The following is a 25,715-nucleotide window of genomic DNA, read 5'->3' on the forward strand; positions in this document are numbered from 1 at the left end:
GACATTTCTAAAAATATGCTTTCTTTAAAGCTGATGCTTGATGAATAAACAGAATAGGCAAGAAGTCTCCAGGCCTATTTGATAGCAATTGTCTCAGCACAGAAACCCATTTCCTCCCGAGGCTGTCAAGGCCAAGAGGCACACAGCGTCCTCGGGGAAGGTGAAGCACGGAGCTCGTACCAGAGCGGCTCATGGCCGAGATACGATCAGACAGTGCCCACACAGTCTGGCCCTATTCCTGCAGCCCAGCAGATGTGTGTGCCCCAGCGGCCGCAGGAAAGAGGAAGACAGCAGTCATGGGAACAATGCTCCTGTCAGGCAGCCAAGAGGAAGGAATGGACCAGAGCCATCAGTTCAAACTGCAGCCCACTCTCTTATCTCAAAACCCTGCATCCTCAACATACTCAGATGGGGAAGGCAAAGCCCATTTCTTTTCCAAGTCGGCTGGCCAAGAAAGAATTTACGATAGATTCCTGGCGTGATCCCAATTTAAAAGAAGGGCTTAACTTTTTTAACGAACACATTCTTCAGACCAGGTCGTGTGCTCAGCACTTTATAATCACAAGTTCATGTAATCCACACCACAACCTTGTCAGGCAGCTAATATTTTCCCCTTTCCCTGATGTGGCAATGCTGGGAGTGTCAGAACTGTCTTTGGTCCCAGGGTGGCAGAGTCTGTGGGACTCCAAATGGCAGTTTTTCCATGTCTTGACGTCATGCCGGGACGCAGGGCAAAAGTACAGAACAGCTGACTAACGGGGGAGGCAGAGAAGGCAAGTGGTCCCTGAGCCTTCTCAGGGGTGTGTGTGGTTTCCGCAGGCTCGGGAAGTCTCGGGACGCTCGACCCAGGAGGATGCCCGTGCTACCAACCTGTTCCGCCAGCCCACGTATTGCCGCCCACATGGGGCATGTTGTTTGGGTCCTCCTTCCCGTGTTTGGGGGAGCTCACGTCTTCACCGCTGTCTCTGTTGATTGTAATCTACAAATGAAGATTTGAGACATTATCACTCTCTCATGACCAACACCAGAAACTGCAGGATGGAAAGAAGAATTCTTTCCTCCTAAATCCTTAAGGTATCTTATAACCTCAGGCCACAGGACACAACAGATGCTGTTAGTGTCTGGCAAAGAATTTTATCAGAGTTAACATCCATTTGGTTGGGAAGGAGACATTTAATTTTTTAAAAAATTCCTTAAAAAGAAAAGAAACTAGACTGAGTTACAGTTTCAGAATTTTCCTGGTGCAGATCCTGCCTCAAGCGTTTACACAAGGAACACCACCTACCAGAAGCAGGGAGAGTGGATCTCACCAGAGACCGACACTCTCTAAACAGTTTAAAAGGATCACTGCCCGGCTGTTCCAGCTGAGTAACAGCAGATATACATCTACCTATTTAATTTTTGAAGAAATACCAGTCTTCTGAGAAATACTTTGTATAAAATATATGTAAAAGAAAAATAGAAAATGTATCTATGTATGCTTCAGTGACAAAGTTATACACACAGACACGAAAGACTGCTTATTTATTTTCCGGACCCTCTCTAATTTTATTATGGTATTTTGTAGCTTTCCTATTTCAGCTTTATTTTAATACTGGAGTTACCGTTCCTGCAATGGCAAACAGAATAAGCTGCATTTTAGCCCTCCTCTGTGAAAGCCTGTGGCTCACTGGTCCCTAATTTCATTCAGCACAGATTCACCAAAATGACTGGTAATCACCCAAGAATTCCAATCCTACTAAGTTAGTTCAGTAGATATCATTCCACAATAAAAGAACTCAAAGCAGTCCCACTTCATGAATCCTATGAGCCGGCTGTCAAATGTAATGATTTTCAGGGCAGACCAGATCAAATATTCATTTATTTGTCCAGTAAGACTTATAGATGATGTACTGGGAGGACATCATACGAAGTACCACGGGGCCTACGAAAGCCATAGAGGATTGGTCACTGCTCTCTAACTGCTGAGGGTAGAGCAGGGCGCTTGCAGATGGACCAGAAGCCAGATGCCAGATCAGTTTTTAGAGCTGACCCACTCCTTGTTAGTGCCTGGACTTCATTCTGGATGTTGGATTAATGAAGGTAGGCAAGTAATTTGCAGTCTTTGCAAATAAAATGGATATTAAGAATGAATTCAACAATAAAAAAAAGAAATAAAAAATAAAAAATAAAAAACATTTTTATTTTTCAAAAAAAAAAAAAAAGAATGAATTCAACATACAAACCAATATCCCTGATGAACATGGATGCAAAAATTCTCACCAAAATACTAGCCAATAGGATCCAACAGTACATTAAAAGGATTATTCACCATGACCAAGTGGGATTTATCCCTGGGCTGCAAAGTTGGTTCAACATCCGCAAATCAATCAACGTGATACAATACATTAACAAAAGAAAGAACAAGAATCATATGATCCTCTCAACAGATGCAGAAAAAGCTTTTGACAAAGTACAGAATTCTTTCTTGATCAAAACTCTTCAGAGTATTGGCATAGAGGGTACATACCTCAATATCATAAAAGCTATCTATGAAAAACCTACAGCAAATATCATTCTCAATGGGGAAAAACTGAGAGCTTTCCCCCCTAACGTCAGGAACGCGGCAGGGATGTCCACTATCACCACTGCTATTCAACATAGTATTAGAAGTCCTAGCCACAGCAATCAGACAACAAAAAGAAATAAAAGGCACCCAAATCGGCAAAGAAGAAGTCAAACTCTCACTCTTTGTAGATGATATGATACTTTATGTGGAAAACCCCAAAGACTCCACCCCAAAACTGCTAGAACTCATACAGGAATTCAGTAAAGTGGCAGGATATAAAATCAATGCACAGAAGTCAGTGGCATTCCTATACACCAACAAGAAGACAGAAGAAAGAGAAATTAAGGAGTCGATCCCATTTACAATTGCACCCCAAACCATAAGATACCTAGGAATAAATCTAACCAAAGAGGTAAAGGATCTATGCTCAGAAAACTATAAAATACTCATGAAAGAAATTGAGGAAGACACAAAGCAATGGAAAAACGTTCCATGCTCATGGATTGGAAGAACAAATATTGTGAAGATGTCAATGCTATCTAGAGCAATCTACACATTCAATGCAATCCCCATCAAAATACCATCCACTTTTTTCAAAGAAATGGAACAAATAATCTTAAAATTTGTATGGAACCAGAAAAGACCCCAAATAGCCAGAGGAATGTTGAAAAAGAAAAGCAAAGCTGGCGGCATCACAATTCCGGACTTCCAGCTCTATTACAAAGCTGTCATCATCAAGACAGTATGGTATTGGCACAAAAACAGACACATAGATCAATGGAACAGAATAGAGAGCCCAGAAATGGACCCTCAACTCTATGGTCAACTAATCTTTGACAAAGCAGGAAAGAATGTCCAATGGAACAAAGACAGTCTCTTCAACAAATGGTGTTGGGAAAATTGGATAGCCACATGCAGAAGAATGAAACTGGACCATTTTCTTACACCACACACAAAAATAGACTCCAAATGGTTGAAAGACCTCAATGTGAGACAGGAGTCCATCAAAATCCTAAAGGAGAACACAGGCAGCAACCTCTTCGACCTCAGCCGCAGCAACTTCTTCCTAGAAACATCGCCAAAGGCAAGGGAAGCAAGGGCAAAAATGAACTATTGGGAGTTCATCAAGATAAAAAGCTTTTGCAAAGCAAAGGAAACAGTCAACAAAACCAAAAGACAACTGGCAGAATGGGAGAAGATATTTGCAAATGACATATCAGATAAAGGGCTAGTATCCAAAATCTATAAAGAACTTATCAAACTCAACACCCAAAGAACAAAGAATCCAATCAAGAAATGGGCAGAAGAGATGAATAGACATTTTTCCAAAAAAGACATCCAAATGGCCAACAGACACATGAAAAAGTGCTCAGTATCACTCGGCATCAGGGAAATCCAAATCAAAACCTCAGTGAGATACCACCTCACAGCAGTCAGAATGGCTAAAATCAACAAGTCAGGAAATGACAGATGTTGGCGGGGATGTGGAGAAAGGGGAACCCTCCTCCACTGTTGGTGGGAATGCAATCTGGTGCAGCCACTCTGGAAAACAGTACGCAGGTTCCTCAAAAAGTTGAAAATAGAGGTACCATACGATCCAGCAATTGCACTACTGGGTATTTACCCCAAAGACACAAAAGTAGGGATCCAAAAGGGTACGTGCACCCCGATGTTTATAGCAGCAATGTCCACAATAGCCAAACTATGCAAAGAGCCAAGATGTCCATCAACAGATGAATGGATAAAGAAGATGTGGTATATATATACAATGGAATATTATGCAGCCATCAAAAGGAATGAGATCTTGTGGTTTGCAATGACGTGGATGGAACTGGAGGGTATTATGTTGAGTGAAATAAGTCAAACAGAGAAAGACATGTATCATATGACCTCACTGATATGAGGAATTCTTAATCTCAGGAAACAAACTGAGGGTTGCTGGAGTGGGGGGTGGGGTGGGAGGGATGGGGTGACTGGGTGATAGATACTGGGGAGGGTATGTGCTCTGGTAAGCGCTGTGAATTGTGCAAGACTGTTGAATCTCAGATCTGTACCTCTGAAACAAATAATGCAATATATGTTAAGGAAAAAAAAGAAAAAGAAGAAGATAGCAGGAGGGGAAGAATGAAGGGGGGAAGTCGGAGGGGTAGACAAACCATGAGAGATGATGGACTCTAAAAAACAAACTGAGGGTTCTAGAGGGGAGGGGGGTTGGGAGGATGGGTTAGCCTGGTGATGGGTATTGAGGAGGGCACGTTCTGCATGGAGCACTGGGTGTTATGCACAAACAATGAATCATGGAACACTACATCTAAAACTAATGATGTAATGTATGGGGATTAACATAACAATAAAAAAAGGGGAATGAATTCAACATAACTTCCCTTGTCTTTGTCCAGACTAGTTAATTTCAAATGTTGCAACATCATAGAGAGATTTCTGCCAATAGCTTTGGCAACATTAACATAGTTTTGGCCACAATTTTAGCATACTTTAAGAAAATTTAGCAACCAGGACATGACAATTGATATGAATTCCACACACATAATCATGCTCTAAAAATGGGTCAAAATAAATATTTTCTTTTTAAAATTAAGCTATGCAGAATAGCTAGAAACATTTAGAGAACAAATAAACATTTAAAAAAACTTTCCCAGAACTTGTCACCACTTTCTAACTTGTCCAGAGGTAATATAAGAGATAAGCAGTAAATTAAAATATGTATATTGGCTGTAAGAATTCTAGACCAGCACTAACCAATAAAACTTTCTGTGCTGATGGAAATGTTTGCATCTGTGGTGTCTAATATGGTAGCTATTTGTCCAATGTGGCTACTGAGTACTTGAGGACCTGAATTTTAAATTTTATTTAATTAAAATTAAAATTTAAATAACCACACGTGGGTAGTGGCTATTTCAGTGGACAGCCCAGCACAAGGACAAGCTTGCCTCAGCCCAGCAGATACTGTTTGGAGCTCTCTGTAGCATCTCATAGATGTTCTCCATGAGAAATGAGAAAAACAAGGAACAATTAAGAACTGGAATAGGGTTTTATTCTGTTGCTAATTTAAGAAATTTATATAAAAGTTGTAACTACAGTCTAACTATTTTTTTTTTAAACAAATATAATGGAACTTACATATGGAGATACATTTACTATAATAAGAATATAAGCTTTTTAGGGGCGCCTGGGTGGCTCAGTCATTAAGTGTCTGCCTTCAGCTCAGGTCATGATCCCGGGGTCCTGGGATCGAGCCCCACATCAGGCTCCCTGCTCAGCGGGAAGCCTGCTTCTCCCTCTCACACTCCCCCTGCTTGTGTTCCCTCTCTTGCTGTGTCTCTGTCAAATAAATAAATAAAAGCTTTAAAAAACATATATAAGCTTTTTAAAAGATGCATTTATTACAATACTGTCACTGCTCAAAACACTTCTGGACTGCTTCTGGAAGGATCTACAGAGTCTGTGACAGATTCTTTAATATTTTTAATGGTGGCAACTATGTGTTAAAACAAAAGTTGATTTTTAATAAACAGCCAAAGGATAGAGTTGATTTCTGGTGTAAACTGTTTGCTAACTTGTTATGTACTCTTTAGCAAGTCAATTAACTTTTCTAGCCCTCAACTTTCTCATCAGGAACTAAGGGGGGTTGAACTAAATGATTTCTACTATTCCACCTAGTGTTGGGATACTCTGATTCCAAATCTGGTAAATAGGGTGATTAAGCTGGGGTTTTAGTCAAAACCAGGTACACTTATATAATAATGAGACTAGTTTGCTTATAAGAGCTGTGACTCTTCTTTAGGCTAATTCTAAAAGATGAAGTTCCAAAAATGGTCTGAGCAATGACAGCATTATTGGAATAACTGTTCTGAGCATCATTCCTCACCTTGGGGTGCACGTGGGCGTGTGTGCGTGTGTGTGTGTGTATTCAGGTACGTTGTAAATAAAATAAAAGAACTTCAGAAGAGAAATAGAAAGCGAATTCTTATGTGTCTAGTCACTTTATTTTAATCGAAAATTAGTTATCTTCTTTAGACATTTCCTACAATCCAGATATTCTGGCATAAGAGAAGAGCCTTTTAAGAACAAATACTAAAAATGATGGCATAAGACAAAAGAAAAAGCCCCTCAAATTGCCCCTCTCAGTGACTTCTGAAATCATGCTCTTGGAGTTGCAAAGACAGCTATAATGGGCCAAGAGGGAGGCAGAAAATTGGCTATGAAACTTCTGGGCAGAAAGGAACTGGCATGTTCTCTGCCGCCTGTGTCTTCCCGGGCCATCTGCTGGGAAATGGCACTGCTCACATTGCCAACAACAAGGCAGGCTTACACCAATCCCAAATGGGAGTCTAGAGGTGTTTCAAAATTGACAAATTCTTGACAAAAACAATCACCAGCCCAAACCTGATTTATTCCAGAGAAATATATACCACAAAATTCCAGGACACTTAAAAAAAAAAGGCATTTTGGGAAGTTTATCTAATTTTTTGTCATTTGATGAATGCCATTGTACTCACAGGAATATATTTCTCTAGCGCATCTGCCAAAGGGTTTTCAAAGGCATTTTTAGGGCATCTCCTACATGAACTGACAATGATTCATAAAAAGTACAAGGCAGGAAGTCTAAGACAGTGCAAGCCAGGACAAAAACTGAAACAGATACTAGGGCAGGCCTATCATTTGAGGAAGCTTGTTTCCTGGGGACAGACAGACATGAGCCACTGGTCATTCTGAAAGCTGATAAACCGCTGAATATTTTGAAGTATGTGTTGAGGATTTGGAATGCATTTCCTTTGAGGGCTGGTTTCACCTAGAAAGAACTTAAGTAAATCATTCCAATTCCTGAAATGGACACTACTATATTCACTTAAATGGATCAAAAATTTCCCTAAGCCACAAATATCATGCACCCTTACAAAAATTGTTTAAGATTTATTTATTTATTTTAGGGAGGCAGGAGTAGAGGGAAAGAGAGTCTTAAGCCGATTCTGGGCTGTGTGAAGCCTGATAAGGGGCTCGATCCCACGACCCTGAGATCACCACCTGGGCTGAAACCAAGAGCTGGACACATAACCAACTGTACCACTCCAGATCCTTACAACTTTTGGTGCAAACTGATGCGTGTGCTGAGACTTTTGATGTGTTTCTGATGGCTGACACAATCTACTTCCTTTTAGGTAAGTGTGCCGTAATCCTAAAAACCGTAGTCCCAGAAATCCTCTTACATATGAATTAAAATGGAAAAAACACGGAACTTGTAAAATATAACTCATAAAAATGTTCCGGAGTAAAGCAACCCAAAGTCAGAGCAGGGAAAGGACATGACTCACTAAAACCTTGTAATTCTGGGCAAGGCTCATATATTTTAGGCTCCTCCTCAAGTTCAGGATTTTTAAAAACCATCAGTAAAATGATATAAATAGCCAGAATATAATCCTGGAAGAAAAGTTAGCTCTTGGAGGTATGACTGGACAAGAGAGCTGATTCTCATTTTTCAGCTGGAGACTAGGTGTGGTACAGCAGATATTTCTAGTTGCCTACCCAACATCCATGCCCTCCTCCTCCTCCTTCTTCTTTTTAACGATTTTATTTATTTGAGAGAGAGAGGGAGAGAGAGAGAGCACAAGCAGGGGGAGCAGCAGAGGGAGAGGGAGAAGCATACTTACCACTAAGTAGGGAGCCCAATGAGGGACTCGATCCCAGGACCCTGGGATCATGACCTGAGCTGAAGGCAGACATTTCACCGACTGAGCCACCCACGCACCCCTGCCTCTTTCCTCTTTCTTCTTTTTAAACAGAAGTCAGATGAATCATTGTTGAGTGGAATTAAGCACAGCAATCCACTGCCCTCTGCCAGTGACTGGTATAGGGAAAGGGATGTGAGCTGAGATGGAACAGAAGGTCCACGAGGAGGTTTCTGGGAAACGTCTTCCTCCCAGGTAAGAGAAGAGCTTGCTTGCTGCTCTGGATGCACGGCCCTGCTCTCCCCTGCAACACATGCGCACTTGTTGCCTTGGGAAGCACGAGGCTGTGATGCACAGAGAGGCAACCTACATCTGATAACCACGTGGCAACGAGACGAAGGTGGCGGAGGGAAGGATGGAGGAACTTATGTCCCCGATGGCACTGTGGAGCTGCTAAACCAGCCCTGGAGTCACTTAACTCTGATCTTCCACATAAGCAAATAATAAATGTCTGTATATTTGGAGCCAATTGCATGCAAATTAACAAATTCATGTGTTGAAGGATGAATGACAGGCAGCAGGGCAGAAGCTATTGTCTTGACCTTTTGGAGGATGTCCTATTTCTAACAAGAAGACATTCTTTAAATTTTTTGACATCAAAATTGTCATAAGAATAACAGCACAGAAATCCTATTTATTATGGTTGCCTACAATTTTCTTGATTGATTAGCAGCCAAATGAATGAATTTATTCGTTCTCTTATTCAAACATTTCTGTGTATGGTTATGGTACATCTGCTACTCACTGGGACACACAGACACATGGAACAGGATCTTTGCTTCTAGAAGGATACTATATAAAGGGGAACAAAGTCACAGTGTAGGGTGATAGAGGCCATAATAAGGTACTGAGCATACCTGCCTAAAACATATTACTCTCTGAGGTTACTCTTACAGATTAGAAATTTCTTTCACAGATACAATGGAAGTCACATTAATATGTCCCTAGGGATGATGGTCTTTCATATGAAGACAGCTGGTTAAAAAAAAAAAAGCTGACTCTCACCCAGTTTTCATAAATAACATGTAGCTTCTATAATGAAATGCGTGACAAAAATACCTTTGTCCTTAGGTACCTTCTACGTGTTCCAATTTCAATTTCTGGCAAACCATCAAGTATGCAACTCATCTTCAGGTCTTCCCTGGCAGATGGCAACATCTGCTTTCAAATACTCAATGGCCTCCTGCCCTCTTTAATCCCTCTTCATTTTTACAAAGCAGGGAAGGATCTGATTTTTGATCACTAATATTAAAAAGTTACACTGTAGCTGATATTCATTCATGTTAAATCATCAACCCCAAAGGGCATTCACATTGTGTCTTTAACACTAACGGAGCAATCAGATCTTTCCTTTGTTTGAAAGTCTAGGAATAAGCAAGCAGGCAGAGGTGGCAGCAGGAGCGGATGGGGTAGGGGATGGGGGGAGGGGGCCAGGTCTGTTCCCTGGTCCTGAAGACAAATGCCTGTTGGGGCGATTATCATATTACACGTAAGAAGCAGGTGGTCTATGGTAGCAGCTCTTGCTGTGATGGAGTGGATGGACTCTTCTGGCATCAAAAAGGGTTCCTGTCCTTTCTCGTGGGCTTCTTCACATCAACCAGCAGCCCTTCTCTCCTGATTTGGGCTGGACTCCTTTGCCCACCTCCCCAAACACAACCAAACTCTGTCCTACCCTCTTCTTTTCTGCTTCAATACTCCTAGTATGTGTATGTTGCTTCCTGGCACAAGCAATGTGCTTGGTAAGTATTTTTAAACATTTGAAATGGTAATCTAAAACACCTCCCTTCCTCTATCTGATACGCTGTTCTGGAACACATATCTATATACATCCTCTGTTACTTCTCTGAGTTTACAGTTTCTGACAAAGAACTTTCTCACTGAAATGACCCTCTTTATAAGTCTACTATTACGCAACAAAAATACCCCGCTTGATTAAAATGAAGGACACTTTGAAGATTTCACCGACTTGGGCTAAAAAGGGGGGCAAAGTATCAGTTTATTATTTTACTTTGCATTTTGTTATCTGATAGCAGTAGTTGGCACAGTGGTTTATACATATACCCTTAAACATCATCGATGCTTAATAAATATGTTAAATAAATGTGTGGGAGACTGCTCGCAACAGAATCTGAGTTTAATCCTCTGTGTACAAACTTATCCACAACAGGGGTGCCTGGGTGGCTCAGTCGTTAAGCGTCTGCCTTCGGCTCAGGTCATGATCCCAGGGTCCTGGGATTGAGCCCCGCATCGGGCTCCCTACTCCGTGGGAGGCCTGCTTCTCCCTCTCCCTCTCCCCCTGCTCGTGTTCCCTCTCTCACTGTGTCTGTCAAATAAATAAATAAAATCTTAAAAAAAAAAACAAAAACTTATCCACAACAAGCGGTCAGCTGGGTGTCTGCTAGGACTCTTCCTTGGCTCTTTCCTGTCAGCCTCTAATGGGCAACCAGCACAGCAGGGCCCAGTCGCTGGGCAGCAGATAGCCGGCTCCTAACAGAGGCAGGGAACACATGGCCCTCGTGGCTCTGGGTGCTCTGGGTGTTCTTCCATCCTGACCCTGCTCCTCCCTCTGCTTGACTCTGATCCCTGCAAGGCCTCAGCTCCATTTCTGGCTGCACCTTTCAACTGGGCCTGGGAGGACTCCCTCCCGTGGCCTCTGAGTCTGTGGGCAGGGGCCTCCTTGCTCTCCGACCCAGCTAGAGCTCTTTGAATGGCTGTCCAAAATCAAATTACAAGGCTGCAGAATCCGTCCAGAACAACCTCTTACTTTCCTTAGAGTATTTATTCTTCTCTTTCTTCTACTTCGATTCAAACAGAAACAAAAGGCGAAGGAGACTTTTGGAAAACGTGAGACTATGGAAGAGAGAGGACGGGCTCAAGAGGATGTTTCATGGGATAAGAGGCTAAAATTACAAACAAATCTTTAAGGGAAACCGAATGTTATCATCGTGTGTAGGTGAGTGTCAAAAACACATCAAGAAACCACAAATAATTGGCATGGCGACAGTTGACTGGCATGGAAACACTCCCCTCCTGCTGCCACTTGTGAGCACATTCTACGGCGTTCCCCCAGAAACAGCTGCTAATTAAATTCAGACCGCGGAGGGGGGGCAAACCAGCAGGTCTTGATATATTCTACCCTTTCTATTTTTGCCTCTTTAATTTTCAGGAGCCCTCAAAAGGTTCACATTCAACAACACTAGTGGTCAATTGAAGCCTGGCCATCCGGCTTCCATAGTCAAGGAAAAGATCAGCAATGCATGATTACCTCAACTATAGCAAAGCGTGTGCAGATGCTTCGGTTTTGGTCTGTATGAGGTGGCCCTGGCGAGAGATAGCTCCTGCCATGTACTTTGATCATTATTGCCGCTAAACGATCTCTTGAGACGTTTCCTGGCCAGGTGATTTCAGTCGTAGACTCAACTTTTGTGTTCTAAGACATAAAACCTATTTGGCAATTTTTAAAGCTGTCGTGCTTTCCGTGTCAACAGAATTCTCTGAGGTGTTGTGAGGCTAAGGAAAAGGAAGGATGGGTAGAAAGGCCATCTGTACCACGAGAGTGGGCAGAAGCAACAGAGGCTTTTTTTTTTTTTTTAAAGATTTTATTTATTTATTTGAGAGAGAGAGTGAGAGAGAGAAAGAGCACAAGAGGGGGGAGCGGGAGAGGGAGAAGCAGACTCCCCGCCAAGCAGGGAGCCCGATGCGGGACTCGATCCCGGGACTCCAGGATCATGACCTGAGCCGAAGGCAGTCGCTTAACCAACTGAGCCACCCAGGCGCCCAACAGAGGCTTTTAATATGACCCAGGTTCTAAAAGTTCTTGGAAGCACTGATCGCAACCCCACGCAAATGCACTTAACATAGGAATTCTCTGAAAATAGGAACGCTAAGTGCATCAGTGCTGGACAGGTCCTTACGGCATACTTCCTACGGCAACTGGTTCCCCATTTTCTGTTTTCACTGACGTCACATTCCGCCGCTGGCTATCCTTTCTTCCAGTTATCCTTCATACAATGGTTGGTTCATCATCTCAGGCCATAATCATGTTCATAACGTATTGCCTACTGATGTTTGAGCTGTGCTTCCTTAACCATTTCCCCAGGCACATGGAGTTCTTGTAGAACTTGTGTTGTAACATCCAGCAGCACGGTCCTCCTGAACAGGACCAGTGTTCTCACACACTTCTGACAGCCACTGTGGGTCGGAGAATGCATGGTAAGGGCATAAAGAGAGGCCAGAGAGAAATAAGCTAGATGCACTGCATACACACACACCTGAGGATAGAGCGGTGCGTTGCTCATTAGCTGAGCACTTCTGGTTTGGTGCTCCCAGGCTCACGGTGTGAGGGAGTGCTCCCGGCTGCTGCACTGGCTCAGATGGGCTGAGAGTATACGTGGGCACAATATGCATGTTAAGTGACTGTGATGTACACTTTTATTATAGTACCTTTACATACGTGTATACACATACACACACGTTTAAAAGAAAATGTTTCTTTAAGTGATAAATAGCATTGCAGTGAATCCGTGAACCCCTACAGGGGACATGCTGGAATATGTGGCCAGATAGGCACACTGGTATGGATTCTATGCTGCGAACATCCAGAGGGCAGGGCTAGGTCATAGCATCTTTGTGTCACCTTCGGCACCTGGCACAGCCTCTATGGTCATTTCAAAGCTGCAGGATGGCTCCACAAGATATTCTTGTGGTATACACGCCACACGAATATCTAAAAACCTGATAATCGCTCTCCTGGGACTTAAGGAGGCAGGTTGCAAAGCAGGAACTTTGGGGTAGGAGAAAAGAATACTACTGGATCTTGCTTTTTGTGAAACATTCTTCTAACTTTACTTGTGCCTACTATGTGAGCAACGGATTAAGACCACTAAACACCAGTGGGTAAAACTTTCTAATGAAATTTGGGCATAGTTATATGATGCAAATTATGTTATGTATCATAGATACTGAGCTACATAGTAATTAGATACAAACAAATGATTCCTAGTAATGACTATAATTAATTAGGGGCTTATATAATCAAACACAAGTGAGTTTGTCATCTTCTCCTTTGTGTTAGTCTTCCAGTTTTTTTCAACCGTTTCCATTTACACCCCGAAACTCATACTCCCCCAAAGACAAAAGGATGCCATCCCAGCAAGTTCCCTCTGTGCTTGCCTCCTGAGGTTCCCTCTCTCCCTGCACCTTGCTCTGTGGCCTGGATCTGAGGATTCTCCCAGCAGCTCCAATTCTTGTGAAGCCTGGAGGTCAAGGGCAGGAGGCAGCATGGACTCGGGGCATGAAGTGGTGTGTTTCTAGGAGTGCCGCGACAGGGTCATGGGCAATAAAGGGGATCGCCCAGGAGGGAGAGGAGAGAGCACACTCCAAAGAGACTCTAACCCAGGGCCTCGGGGCTGACCTGGGGTGAGTGGGGGGGCAGCCAATCCTTCCTCTGTGCCCTCCCGGGGCTGGTACTGTCTTCTGTTCATGACAGTAATTCTTCATGATACTTAGGAATGTTTTCTTGTCGGTCTCCTTCATCATTGTATTCCCGGTCCCCATGCAGCGTGCCGTTCTATGTGCGGTTATGCGAGGTCGCTTAACAGAACCCTGGCTTTAAGAAGTGTATTTATACCCTGCTTTTGACTTACTTTAACAGGGTTTAATGTCATTTTCCGGGGATGAGTCCGTTGAATGTAGAGAGTAAGTTTAATGTTGAGGCATGTGTAAGAGAGATGTGATATGAAGGAAGGGGCCTGCAAGGAGGTGAGCGGTGTCTGAGGGGACGGGGGTACACCGCCGAGGGAGCGTGGGCTTGGAGCTGAACTGGGATTTCAGCCCCGTGGGGCTCTAAACTCACTCTGTGACACTCGGCAAGTCATTTTAACCTTTTGGGCCTTAGTCTTCTTGTCTTCAAAATGAACAACCAGATGAAATTCTTTCTAGCTCTATGTTCTTTACTTGGGCCCTCATCTACATTTATCTCGGTTCTAGTTTATGAGAAATATAAGCTGTCACCAGGGATCAATTTGACTAAAACCAGAGTTAAGTGTAAAGAATATTTTGATAGAGTCACATAAACACTTGGCTTTTCTTCAGATGGGTTCACTAAGATTTTTAAATTAAAAAAAAAAAATGTTTTTTGAGAGGCAGCTTGATGTCATGGAAAAACCATTTTACTGGGAATTAGAAGGCTGGCTTTTGACCCTGGTTCTGGCACTAAATGGCAAAATGGTCCTGGCTAAAGTTACTTATTTTCTCTTAGCTTTCTTCACCCAGAAAATGAGGAGGTGACTGGCAGAAATGTAATTCAAGTGCATTACGTGGTTATTCTGGTTGATAACATTTTACAGAGTATAATGTGGAACCTGAATGCTGGTCTAACCAGAATCCCAGCACAAATTTGTGGCGGGGGGCGGGGGGGGGGGGGGGGGGGGAAGGGCTGTGTATCACACACCAGGGATAGGGAGGTACAGACTGTGCCTCATGCAGTAGGGATGGGAGAGTGTAAAGGTGCCACACTTGAACTCCCATGGTTGAAGGGAAGACATAATACTTAAAATGGAAAACCAAGAAGAAACAGAAACATGTAGTTGAGAGATAATGGGGGCAAAAAAATAAATCAGCAAAAGGAGTTGAAAGTGTTTGTCTCTGAACTATTTTTCATAACAAGTCTTTTGAAAAATTTTAAAAAAGATTTATTTATTTGAGAGAGAGTGAGCGAGTGAGCAAGGGATGGGGGGGGGGAGTGGCAGGCAGAGGGAGAGGGAGAGACAGTCCCAGGCAGACTCCGTGTTGAGTGTGGAGCCGGACACAGGGCTTGATCTCACGACCCTAAGATCACAACCTAAGCCAAACCAAGAGTCGGACACTTAACTGACTGCATCACCGTGGTGCCCCACGAGTCTTTTGAATTTAATTTTAAAACCATATATAACTTAGATGTACCTTCAATTGCCTCCCTTTCATCCTTTCCTGTCAGACTGCCTCCCTGCCTGTAGTAGTTTTCAGCAAGCACAGACCATCAGTGGGCCCTCCTCTAGATGCTAAGGATACAAAGACTCCTGACTCAGTCCTGTACCCTGGGGAGTTTTCACCGGCGTGTAGGAGGAGGTGGGTCTGTTCTTATTAATCAGTGCAGAGAGTGGGTGGAGTGCCATGCCAGGGGTAGTAAGCACAGTGTGTCAGTGGAATATACTGAAAGGGCTCCTGAGGATGGGCGTCAGGACAACTATTGGGGAAAGTTTCCTGGAAGAGGTAATGCCCACGAAGAATCTTGAGGGAAGCGTAAGAGTTGTTCAGTACAGGAGGCTGGAGGCTGGAGATTTCAGGCAGAAAGAACAGCAGTTGGGGTGCTGAATTGAAAAGAAGGGGGTTAAGTGATAGTTGGCATGGGGAGCCCTTTGTCTGTGCTCACACAGCTCTTGCTACAGCACCCAGGAAAATCTACCCGCATAATACATATTCACTGCGGCTTGTGATGATGAAACACCTCATCCTAGAGCCCACCCATGCTGCCAAATCTAAGTAGAATAAACTAATCACTGGCCCATCTGGAAGAGCTACATTCTGGTAGCTTCCATTTTATTTTGGAAGCACAGGACTAGAATATTCTCTGAGAATACGGGAGAGAGTAGCTTGAAGTTTGAGGAAAGTAGAGGCTGTATGAAAGTCACTCTGGAGATAGGCTGAAAAGACTTTTTTTTTTTTAATCTCAAAAGAATTTTAAAATTTCCAAACATGTTCCTTTAAATGGAAGTTTTGTGGAGTATAACCATCTGTTTGGAGATTAAGTATTAGATATGTTGGTTGTGGAAAAAAAGATAAGGAGGCTGGATTAGTGAAATCTACAGCTTTAATTTGGACAAACTGCAAGCATCTGGGCCAGGAAGACAGCCATCCTGCAAATGCTACCTTCTAGAAGTAGTTCCTGAATTTCCCCAACAAAGGATGCTTTTATTCCTCCGGGCTCCCGCAGTACTCCTTCTCCACACTGTCCTCTGTGCCCTAACAGTCTGACAACCCATGTATGCCTGTCCACCTGCTAACCTCTTTGGGCACCGTATGGGCAAAAGGCCACAGCCCATAGCTTAACTGTACAGTGTGTCTTCCAATACATGTTTGCAACCTCTGAAATGGTTATGTAATCAAGAGGAAATGTTATCTGAGTTCTACAAATTGGCCTGATGTTGAGGCAGACTCTCATGGCATAACGTGAGGTATCTCTGTAAGAACAAAGGATTTCCAGAAACAGCAACATAACAAATGGGCGGGCCACGGCTTGGAAGCGATGTGCTCTTTACGTGGGTCATGTCGCCACTCTATTTTACAATTTCAAGAGTCCGAGGTAGTCTAGCAAAGAAAATTCAAGGAAATGAAACAACTCCCTCCCCCTACTCCTATTCTTCTAAGATACAAAAGACAGATAATTATCTAAATTGTTTCTCAATATGAACAAAATGGAGACGTGACCTTTGAGTCTGTGACAAAGTCTATTCACGTCAGTGTTTTTAGCAGAAGCAAAGCCATGTCCAGGCTTAGAGAATGCGCACAGGAGCCAACTTTTGCTCTCCCTCATGTTACACAGACCATAAATAAATAGGCACAGTTTAACGGGCGGCCAGACCCACATGGCTTATACTCACCTTTGGGGAGTGATACAATTCTCCTGCCGGTAGACTTACATAAACTAAGATGCAGTGAATTTTTTAAGGATACTCCCTTTGCTCAATAAACCTGAATGTTTTAAACTTGAAAGATGGCTTGACTACGAGGGAAAAATAAATCAATCTGGCAAGAAAAAGCAATCATTCAAAGTGTTGGTAGAATAACTGAAACATAGAAGAGATCAAATTCAGTGATTTAAAAATCATATGCTTGCTAGCTAAAATCTCCATTTCTAGTTTTCTGCCTATTTTAAAACACACTAGAGGAGCTTTAGCTAGTTATCTGGCTACTTCATGCTAAAACTGGACCTTCTGTCTTGTTTATATTCAAAACAGAAGGTAGAGTGAATTTCAGGGTCTGACGCTTCTTACAGATTTATCTATTGGTTGGTGGCAGTTATTATCAGATCATAAGTTAGTTAATATAGTTGATCATTCTGATGATGATGACAATCTTGGATTTTTGGGGAAAGTGACATTTCTAATTTATTGAAGCAAAGTATCCAAATAGTTAATTGCTTTATTCTGTTTAAAAAGAAAAAGGCATAAGTTGACTATACTGGAATTAAAATAAAAAACTTGGTAACAAAACAAGACAAAAACACGAGAAAACCACAAAAACAAAAAGGACAAGATAAACAAGAACAGTTTGGAGGAAGCAGTAGGGGAATGGGTCTGAGAAGCCCTCCTATCCAGTCCCGATCTCTGATAACCACTGGGTTTATCAGCAACTTGCTAATACTGAATAGCACGTACATGCTCTGTTCTCAAGAACCCTCATTCTTTCCTCCGAGTTATATGTGCATATTTTAAAAGACTTTCAAACACCAGCTTGAATGAAGACAAAGGATAAGAAGGAATAGCAGGGGAGTTATGTTGTTTGTGGACAAGATAAGGAGAGAAGGTGAGGGGCACTTTCTGGGGGAAAGTACACACAGAGTGTACAAGTAGAGTAAGAATTATAGTCCTTTCAGAAAAAACGTAATCTTAAATATTTGTAAAACAAAACCAATTCAAACTAAAATATTAATTCTATGATGAACAATTAGGTTTCAAAGCATTTAGAAATTACAGGTTTTTGAGAGAATTACAATGCCAAAGTCAGGTAGATTATTTCACTTTGAAATCTCTTTAGAAATTTACTGTTTGGGGGACCTGGTTAGGGTCATGCATAGAAGGTCAAGTTTGTCTGGAATTCTGAATCCCTTTATGTGCACTGGCTCAGCTTTTGTGAAAAGAGTTATTATAACATCTATTTACTGGCGAGGGGCCGGTAATGCTGTGGTGCTGATTCTTAGTTTTAAGATGCTGTTACGCTCTCTTAGTACTAAAAGAAAGCAATTTCCATCAATCTTGGGAGATTCTGACCATGGGAATGATGTCCTCCCTGGCAACTCCAGGATCTTAGGTCGTATTCATACTGTGTGGTGTTCTAGAATGCATTATAGGTTTATAATGCCAAGAAGACTTTTATTTAAAAACTCCATAAGTGGGAGGAGTGGGCAAAATCTTTTCTTGGTATGCAAATATGTTTCATATGATCATATGTTCTGGGTTTATATTTCCAAAATACCAGAGGAATCCTACAAAACTGCATTCTAAATAAAATAAAACAAATGGAAATAGAATGCCTAATAACCAGTTTATCATACGTCCTGCTGTGCTGGGACAGTCCCCAATTAACGCCTGTTGTCCCAGGGTAATTATTAATGGCACCATTTCCGTCTCGTAAGTGGAATTATACAATCATCCTATAATAACTGAGCATTGTACATGTAACCGAGCCCCTTGGAGGAGTTCATTACTCCACCTGGGTATTGAATTAAACTCTGTTTCTGGGCAGCAACTGCCAAGGGCAATACTGGGTTACACCCACCTTGCCATCCGATAGAAGAACGCGTACAAGTTTGTCTATATTTGTCCATAAAAATCTGTTTATTCCATGTCCATATTAATAGCAATTTTGTTGAATGCAGAAGTTCTTGAATTTTGAAATAAAAAATTTGAAGTTTTGAAATTGTCTTCAAAATTCAGGTAAGTTTTCGTGTATGTTTCTTCCAGTGCCTCTTTATGAAAAGTTAACAGACGAATTTCAGCCTTTTGAGGTAATTCTATAGGCTCTGGACTAAGGTGGTCTGACAGCTCTGGCCACTTAGCCCCAGATGCCACTCAGCCTCAGGTCAGTCCTGCTGTGGGTCCCCTCTCTTTTTGCACTTTACATCTTAACTGACCTTCTGACTTTTCCCTTGGGAACAAGCACCTACCCTGAATCCCTTTTCTTGTAACCAGGTCCCAATTCGGTTTCCTACTGCATGATTCTATGCTTTAATTCCCCGCTGTGTCCTTTCTCTGGAGTTTTAGGGATCTCTTCGCTTGATCCTGAACCTTTCCTCCCTGGGCTCCCTGCCGTTGTCAGGCATCACACTCCCGATTCTCTCCTTCGCCTGTGTTCCTGACAATAAGGCTAGACATTCAGGACTTCTCATCTTTGAATAGCTGGCACCTGGTACAGGGCCTGGAGCATAGGAGATTCTCCACAAACAGCTGTTAAGTGAATGAGGGATGAGTGAACCCTGCAGCTTTCTTCTCATTGACTGGAGCTGGGTTTCCTTCCAAGTACCACTTCCACCCTGGCTCTTCTCACTGTTGACAGGGCTCAGGGAGCGAATGTTGTGTGCATATATTACTGTTGGGTGAGACAAGACAGGCATGGAGTTTAAAGAATGCTGGGGCTTCCGTAGTTGGCGTGTCCCTTACTGGGCAGCTGCTGTCTTGGCTGAGGGAGTGTGAGTGGGGCTGGAGTTCACACGACCCGGCTCGTGTTGCTAGCACCAGGCACGGGAGGGCAGGCTAGAGAAAGAGGCTCCCCCCTCCCCAACTGGTTTGTCCAGAGAGGGCCCCTTGGCAATCCACTGTCCCCGGGGGAGAGCCTTTTCTCCACTTGTGTCCGGTGGCCCGGTGTGCTCGAAGAGGCACTGGTAGGACCATCACTCCCAGGGAGAAAGGTTTTATGTGAGTTTCAGCAAGTGCAGCTCTTAAGGAACAAGCACCTGTGAAGGAGTCAATCTACTATCTCCTTTTGCTTCTTATTGTAGGTAAAATCCAATCACTTTGCTAGAAAGTTCATATAGATAGATTTCATCAGAATTTAAAGACAAGAATTTCAGTATGGTAGCTGACTAATTCAGATGTTTTTATTGTGCCATTATATTAAAGTGTATTTTCCCCAGGAAAGTGACCCTTAGCCTTGGGAGAACCCTTGGAGGGCTCTTTGGTAGGATCGCCTCATAGCAGCCTCCAATCCACACATGAAACCTAGGCACGTTGCACGTGAAGAAAAGCAGAGTGTAGAGAGAGGTGGCTTGCCTTGCCAATAGGTACTTTTCTAGGATGGTCAAAGAGAAATGAATCTTAAGAGAGATATGTATTACCGCTACTAAAAATGGCTTCTAATGTAGTGGTTAAGAGCAAAGACATGAACCAGATCGCTTGGATTCAAACCCTGGCTCTTGACACTTACTAGCTGGGTAAGGTACCTCATCTGTATGAGGATAACCACAATATCTACCTCATAGGGTCACTGTGGGGGTTAAAAAAAAAACCTAATCACTTAGAACAGAGCCTGGCCACAGTGTTACATAGGTTAGTTATAATAACCATTGCTTTGTTTTCTGAGAGTGAAAAAGGTATTGCTTAGTATAAAATATTCATTTTTCAGTAGAGATGTGCCAGATATATATCAAGTTAATATCAGCATTGGGAAAAAGTAACTCAGGATTTTAATCCAGGGTATTTTCTAAATTTAAGTTGAATGAGAATTCAATACTCTGTCCAATTCTTATACTAACACCCATGATCTGCAGTTCATTCATGACCTCATACAGGAAGTTCATTGTTGCTCCAAGTATTACAAATACCAAGCTGATGTTTCCTAGGGCAGTGCTTTGCCCAGAATGCAGCAGGCCTCTTTTACAGCTCTGGCAGCTGGAATGAAAACTTGATTACTTCTGAGCTCCTGAAAACATGTTTACTCTCAGCTGCAAAAGACGTGACATGAAGGGGACTCAAAACATTTTCAGCCATGTAGCTACTCCAAGCAAGACTTGAGAGAAATGGATACCTTAAAAAATGAGAATAAAATGGGGGCGGGGTGCCAAGGATAAGGCCATTCTTTGCCTACAAACTCCAAGTTAGGATTTGCACTTTATTATTATTATTATTTTTTTAAGTAGGCTCCATGCCCAGTGTAGAGCCCAATGTGGGACTTGAACTCACAACCCTGAACAAGATCTGAGCTGAGATCAAGAGTCAGATGCTCAACCAACTGAGCCATCCAGGCGCCCCAGGATTTGTACTTTAATGCACTTTACTTGTTTACTTGTTAGATTAAAATTTTTTTTTTAAATCAGGTAATATTAAATGTGAGTTTCGCATTTACCTCATATTTTTCTGGTTGCATTTGTAAGAGCGAAAGGCATTTCCAACAATGCAAAGATGAAAATGTGTACCATTTTTCTTCCTGCTAAAACTTCTTATAGAATTTTCCTGATTTATATGTGTGAAATTGAACAAGGGTACCTACCTAATCTGGTTGCTGAAGAGAATTCATGCATTCACTCACTCATTCACTCAGTAGATACCGGTGATGAGTGCCTCATGTGTCTGTCCATGCACTAGGAAGCTAATGTGGACGACATGTCCATGATCCTTGCCCTCATGCTGTTCACAATCTAGGTACTTTACACATATTAGGTCTAATATTCACAATTCTCCATGTGAGGCACTGTTATTTCTACTTTGCAGGCCAGCAAGCTACGGCCAGGAGATGTTAAACAACTTATTGTCACACAGCTTGCAGGTGGTGGAGCGAGGATTCAAGTCCCAGTCCATCTCATTCCAAAAGCTTAGGTTTGTTAGATTCTTTTTACTATATCACACTGGCTTTAAATCATAAATGTGTTCTTGAAAGTCACAGAATTCAATGTTTTATAAAGCATATCATAGTTTAAGAAAGCAAAGAATATTTCTGAAAAGCAATTGCTTTTTCCTTTTTACTATACATCAGATTTATAGAAAACAATGAATATTAGTAAATGGAACACTGGATCAAAGGGCCGGTATAGTTTTCAGAAGGTGGGTAAAATATAGTACTTATATATGATATATGGTCTGGACCAGTTTTATCCCAGACAATCTTGAACAGACCTGGCAAACTCAATGCCTGCTTTGGTGGCACAAATCTGACAGTGTCCCTTACTGGCCACAGGACACTGGGTGTATTACATAATGAGCTGCTGTTTCTTCATCTGTAAAAATCACCACCTATCTCATGGAGAACTACAAAGAGTGAGTGGAGGAAAGTATATAAAGTGCTTAACAGCGGGGGGCAAGCCCCAGACTCTCCTCCTCCCCCCACATACAACGCCCCAGCTTCTCTAACAATGGTAGTAAAGCATACCTCTGTTTAGCATTGACAAAAACCCCTCCAGTGGAAATGTACCAGAGCATGAAGATCACTGACTCTGATGCTCTGCTTATGGTAAAACGTATAAGACATAAATGAGGAGTAGAACCTTTTGGGATAAATTTCTAGATGACTCAGGTTTAGGGTGACTGAAGAAGGGTTTGAATAGCTAATCCCTAACCCACAAGTAATCTCCCACTTATGCAAATAAGGTAAGGACAGAGAAACACACAGAGTATACCCACACACCAGTTAAGATTTAAAAACAAACAAACACATGTTCATGTAAAAGACTTAATTTGAAATTGTTATCCTGGAAGGGTATGTACTTATTTCATTCATTCATCTAACAAATGTTGACAGGGTGTCCAGTAAGCTCAGGTCACTGTATTAGCACTGGGTATATGGGGATGAATAAAACAGCAATGTTTTGTCCCTTCAAAATCAGTTCACAGGGGCGCCTGGGTGGCTCAGTTGGTTAGGCGACTGCCTTTGGCTCGGGTCATGATCCTGAGGTCCTGGGATCGAGCCCTGCATCAGGCTCCCTGCTCGGCGGGGAGCCTGCTTTTCCCTCTCCCTCTGCCTGCCGCTCCCCCTGCTTGTGCTCTCTCTCTCTGTCAAATAAATAAATAAAATCTTGAAAAAAAATCAGTTCACATAGGGAGTCAGTCACAGTATTTATTGTTGAATAAATAATGCTAGAGAATTCAGATCAGAGTGGTCTAAGCCTAAATTTATCATAAAACTAGTTCTGGATCCCGCCAACTAGGAGAAAACATTAAACCACACATATCTTAGAGCATTCATGCACTTAGCGGAGCAGCTCTTTCCCAACGCAATAGAAAAGTGCTTTTGGACTAAGTCTGTAGCCCCGAGAGAGTGGTCTCCTATTTCCTGAGCCTGATCACTGTTAATTATGATGATAAAAAAAGATTCCCTTTTTTTAGCCTTGGAAAAAATCCTATCCAAATAACTTTTTTGAAGCTTGAGATGACGTTATTTATCTCTTTCAGGTTTTAAAAATGTTTCTGATTTTTTCTGCCAATAACCAAGCCCTCTTTCCTCACAGAGAACAATCTTGATTCCTGAAGCAGCTCTTCCCTTGACATTACTTGGGAGATGGGCATTATTTCCCCTGAAAAGCAAACAAGGGAATAAAAACAAGGTGACTCAAAGGATGAGGAAGTATGTTTTTCTAGAGAACAAAAGATCCTTTCACAGTATGTCAAAGACTTAACTGTGAACTTTCCTGAATGTAAACACTGTTCAAATGGCAAAAGGAATTTCATCTATGTCTATAAAAGGTCCTGCACAATAGTTCTTGCTGGAAGCTACATTTGGCAGGCAAGGAAAATAATCGTTTCTTCAGATACTTTGCATACAGACCTACAAAAACTTTTTTTTATCGTCTCAGGAATGATACAACTATAATTACCTCCACAGTAGCAGTAATAACACATAGATCAGAGTACCGCTAAAGGCAAGTAATGCTGTAAGTTACAAGTAGTACCATTTATGCTTAGACTCTTCAGGAATAAAGAAATGCTTTAGGAGAAAGTTTAAAATAATAGGCTGATGCTTTCCATTTAGCATAAGAGTTTAAAACTTACAGGGCACTAGATCTTTAAAACAGATTTTGTTATGATCATAGAAGAGGACTATTAATATTTTAAACTGACAGGAATTACAAGATATCAGTTAGCTAAAATAAATATTCAACTTTTCCCACATTAAAGTTTTATTCTTCACAAACCTCCTTGTTCTAATAAATTTAAAATTGATCCTGGTAATTATGTTTATAACATTTAACAGAGCTATATGCTATGCCCAAATTGTGTAATTATTACGGAAAGGTCAGAGATCTGTCCTTACCCATCTGTAGATTTTAACTTTTAAAATTATTTAAACTAAATGGTTATTATTATTATCAATCCAAACCCTACTGTAGCCTACTGCTGAGGTTCTATCTCCTACCATTAGAGAAGGATTGCTCAAGTTCTAGTCAATGATCTATAAGGGGTAAATGAGGATGTTGAGATTTTATTTCTGGTTCTCTATTTTCAAACAAGGAGTATAAAATTACAGTAAGATGTTCTCCAGGACCCTCTGGTGGGGGGTGAGAGAGTGAGGGCAGTGGCAGGGTTACTGTGCCTCAGAGATCAGCCTCTGGGTGACATTCCCTCTATACCTCCACTTCCATGGGTCTCTGCAGGGTCAGTTCTTAGCAGGATCGTGGAAGGAATGTGTCGTTTGGTCAAATCCTTGAGAAAGGAGCTTGGTGCTTCCTCAGAGTCCCTGGGAGAGAAGGGGGCACTGAAGAGCTCCTGAATGATTTATTCCATGTGGAAGAAAGAGGATATAATGTCTAGAGAGGGTGATGACATCTCCTGGAAGTCACCCTGGCCGGAGTGGGTCCGGCACTTCTCCTGGAGGGCGGGAGGAGCATGTGATTTCAGCTTCCTGGAATGGACTCAGGTGGGCAGAGGAATCATGAAGTTCATGTTCTAAAAACAGTAAGAAAGAACGATCCCTCCAATTCCCTCTTCCTCAATTCCCTTTTCTGAAGGAAAGGAAGAGTCCTAAAGATACAGAACTGTCTTTTCAACTTCTGCCATGAAATAAATGTATCATTTCAGGTAAGTCACTTAATCTTTCTGGGACTCAGTTTACTCATCAGGAGTGCCTGTGATCGCTGAGATTCCTAAAGTTAATAACAATAGCAAACATTTACTAAACACTAATATTTGCCTTATGATGAAATATACTCTATGCACGGATTATCTCATGTCTTCATAGCTCCTCTTTCAAATACTGTCATTCCCATTTAATATGGAGAAACCGAGGCTTAGAGAAGTATCGTTAAATTGCTCATAGTCACACAGCTAGTCTGGAGTGGAGCCCAAAGACTAGTCTGTCTGATTCCAGAGCTGGTCCTTTTCGGAGTTATGCCAGATTGCCCCATTCCATGATTTTCACAATAATGAACCGGTGTGAGTCATTTGTTATAAAAAAGGAACCATTAGTTTTCTACAGGAAGAATAAACTAGACATCATCTACAGCTTTGCTCCTTTTAAGAGCAAAGCTTCCCTCAGCTTTTGTCTGCCATATCTCCCTTCTTATCATCTGGCAGGGAAGAACTGCCAATCTGACTTGTCAAAGACCAGGACATCTATTGGGTTAGATTTTTTTTTTTTTTTTTGAGGGTGCAGAGCCATTGGGCATTCAATGTGTAATAGGCTCCCTGGTAGTTCCTACTTTGATGAAGTGAGCTGACTGGCATATGACTTCTCTCCGTTAT

General features: G+C 42.0%; 1 protein-coding gene across 5 annotated transcripts in view; it reads right to left on the reverse strand.

The window, feature by feature from the left end:
- The window catches only part of VWA8 (von Willebrand factor A domain containing 8), a 345,308-nt gene that overhangs the window by 45,409 nt on the left and 274,184 nt on the right, over window positions 1–25,715 (reverse strand). For 4 of the 5 annotated variants that reach the window (XM_035003301.1, XM_035003300.1, XM_035003303.1 and 1 more), the window contains one exon: window positions 871–979. In XM_035003301.1, the coding sequence (XP_034859192.1) occupies window positions 871–979 (109 nt within the window). Of the gene's footprint in view, window positions 1–870; window positions 980–12,016; window positions 12,484–25,715 lie in introns of those variants that run through there. The other variant, XM_035003304.1, reaches the window with a different exon arrangement.

Source organism: Mirounga leonina, unplaced genomic scaffold (genome assembly GCF_011800145.1).
Source record: "Mirounga leonina isolate KUSES-001 unplaced genomic scaffold, KU_Mleo_1.0 Mir_127, whole genome shotgun sequence".
Classification (NCBI taxonomy): domain Eukaryota; kingdom Metazoa; phylum Chordata; class Mammalia; order Carnivora; family Phocidae; genus Mirounga; species Mirounga leonina.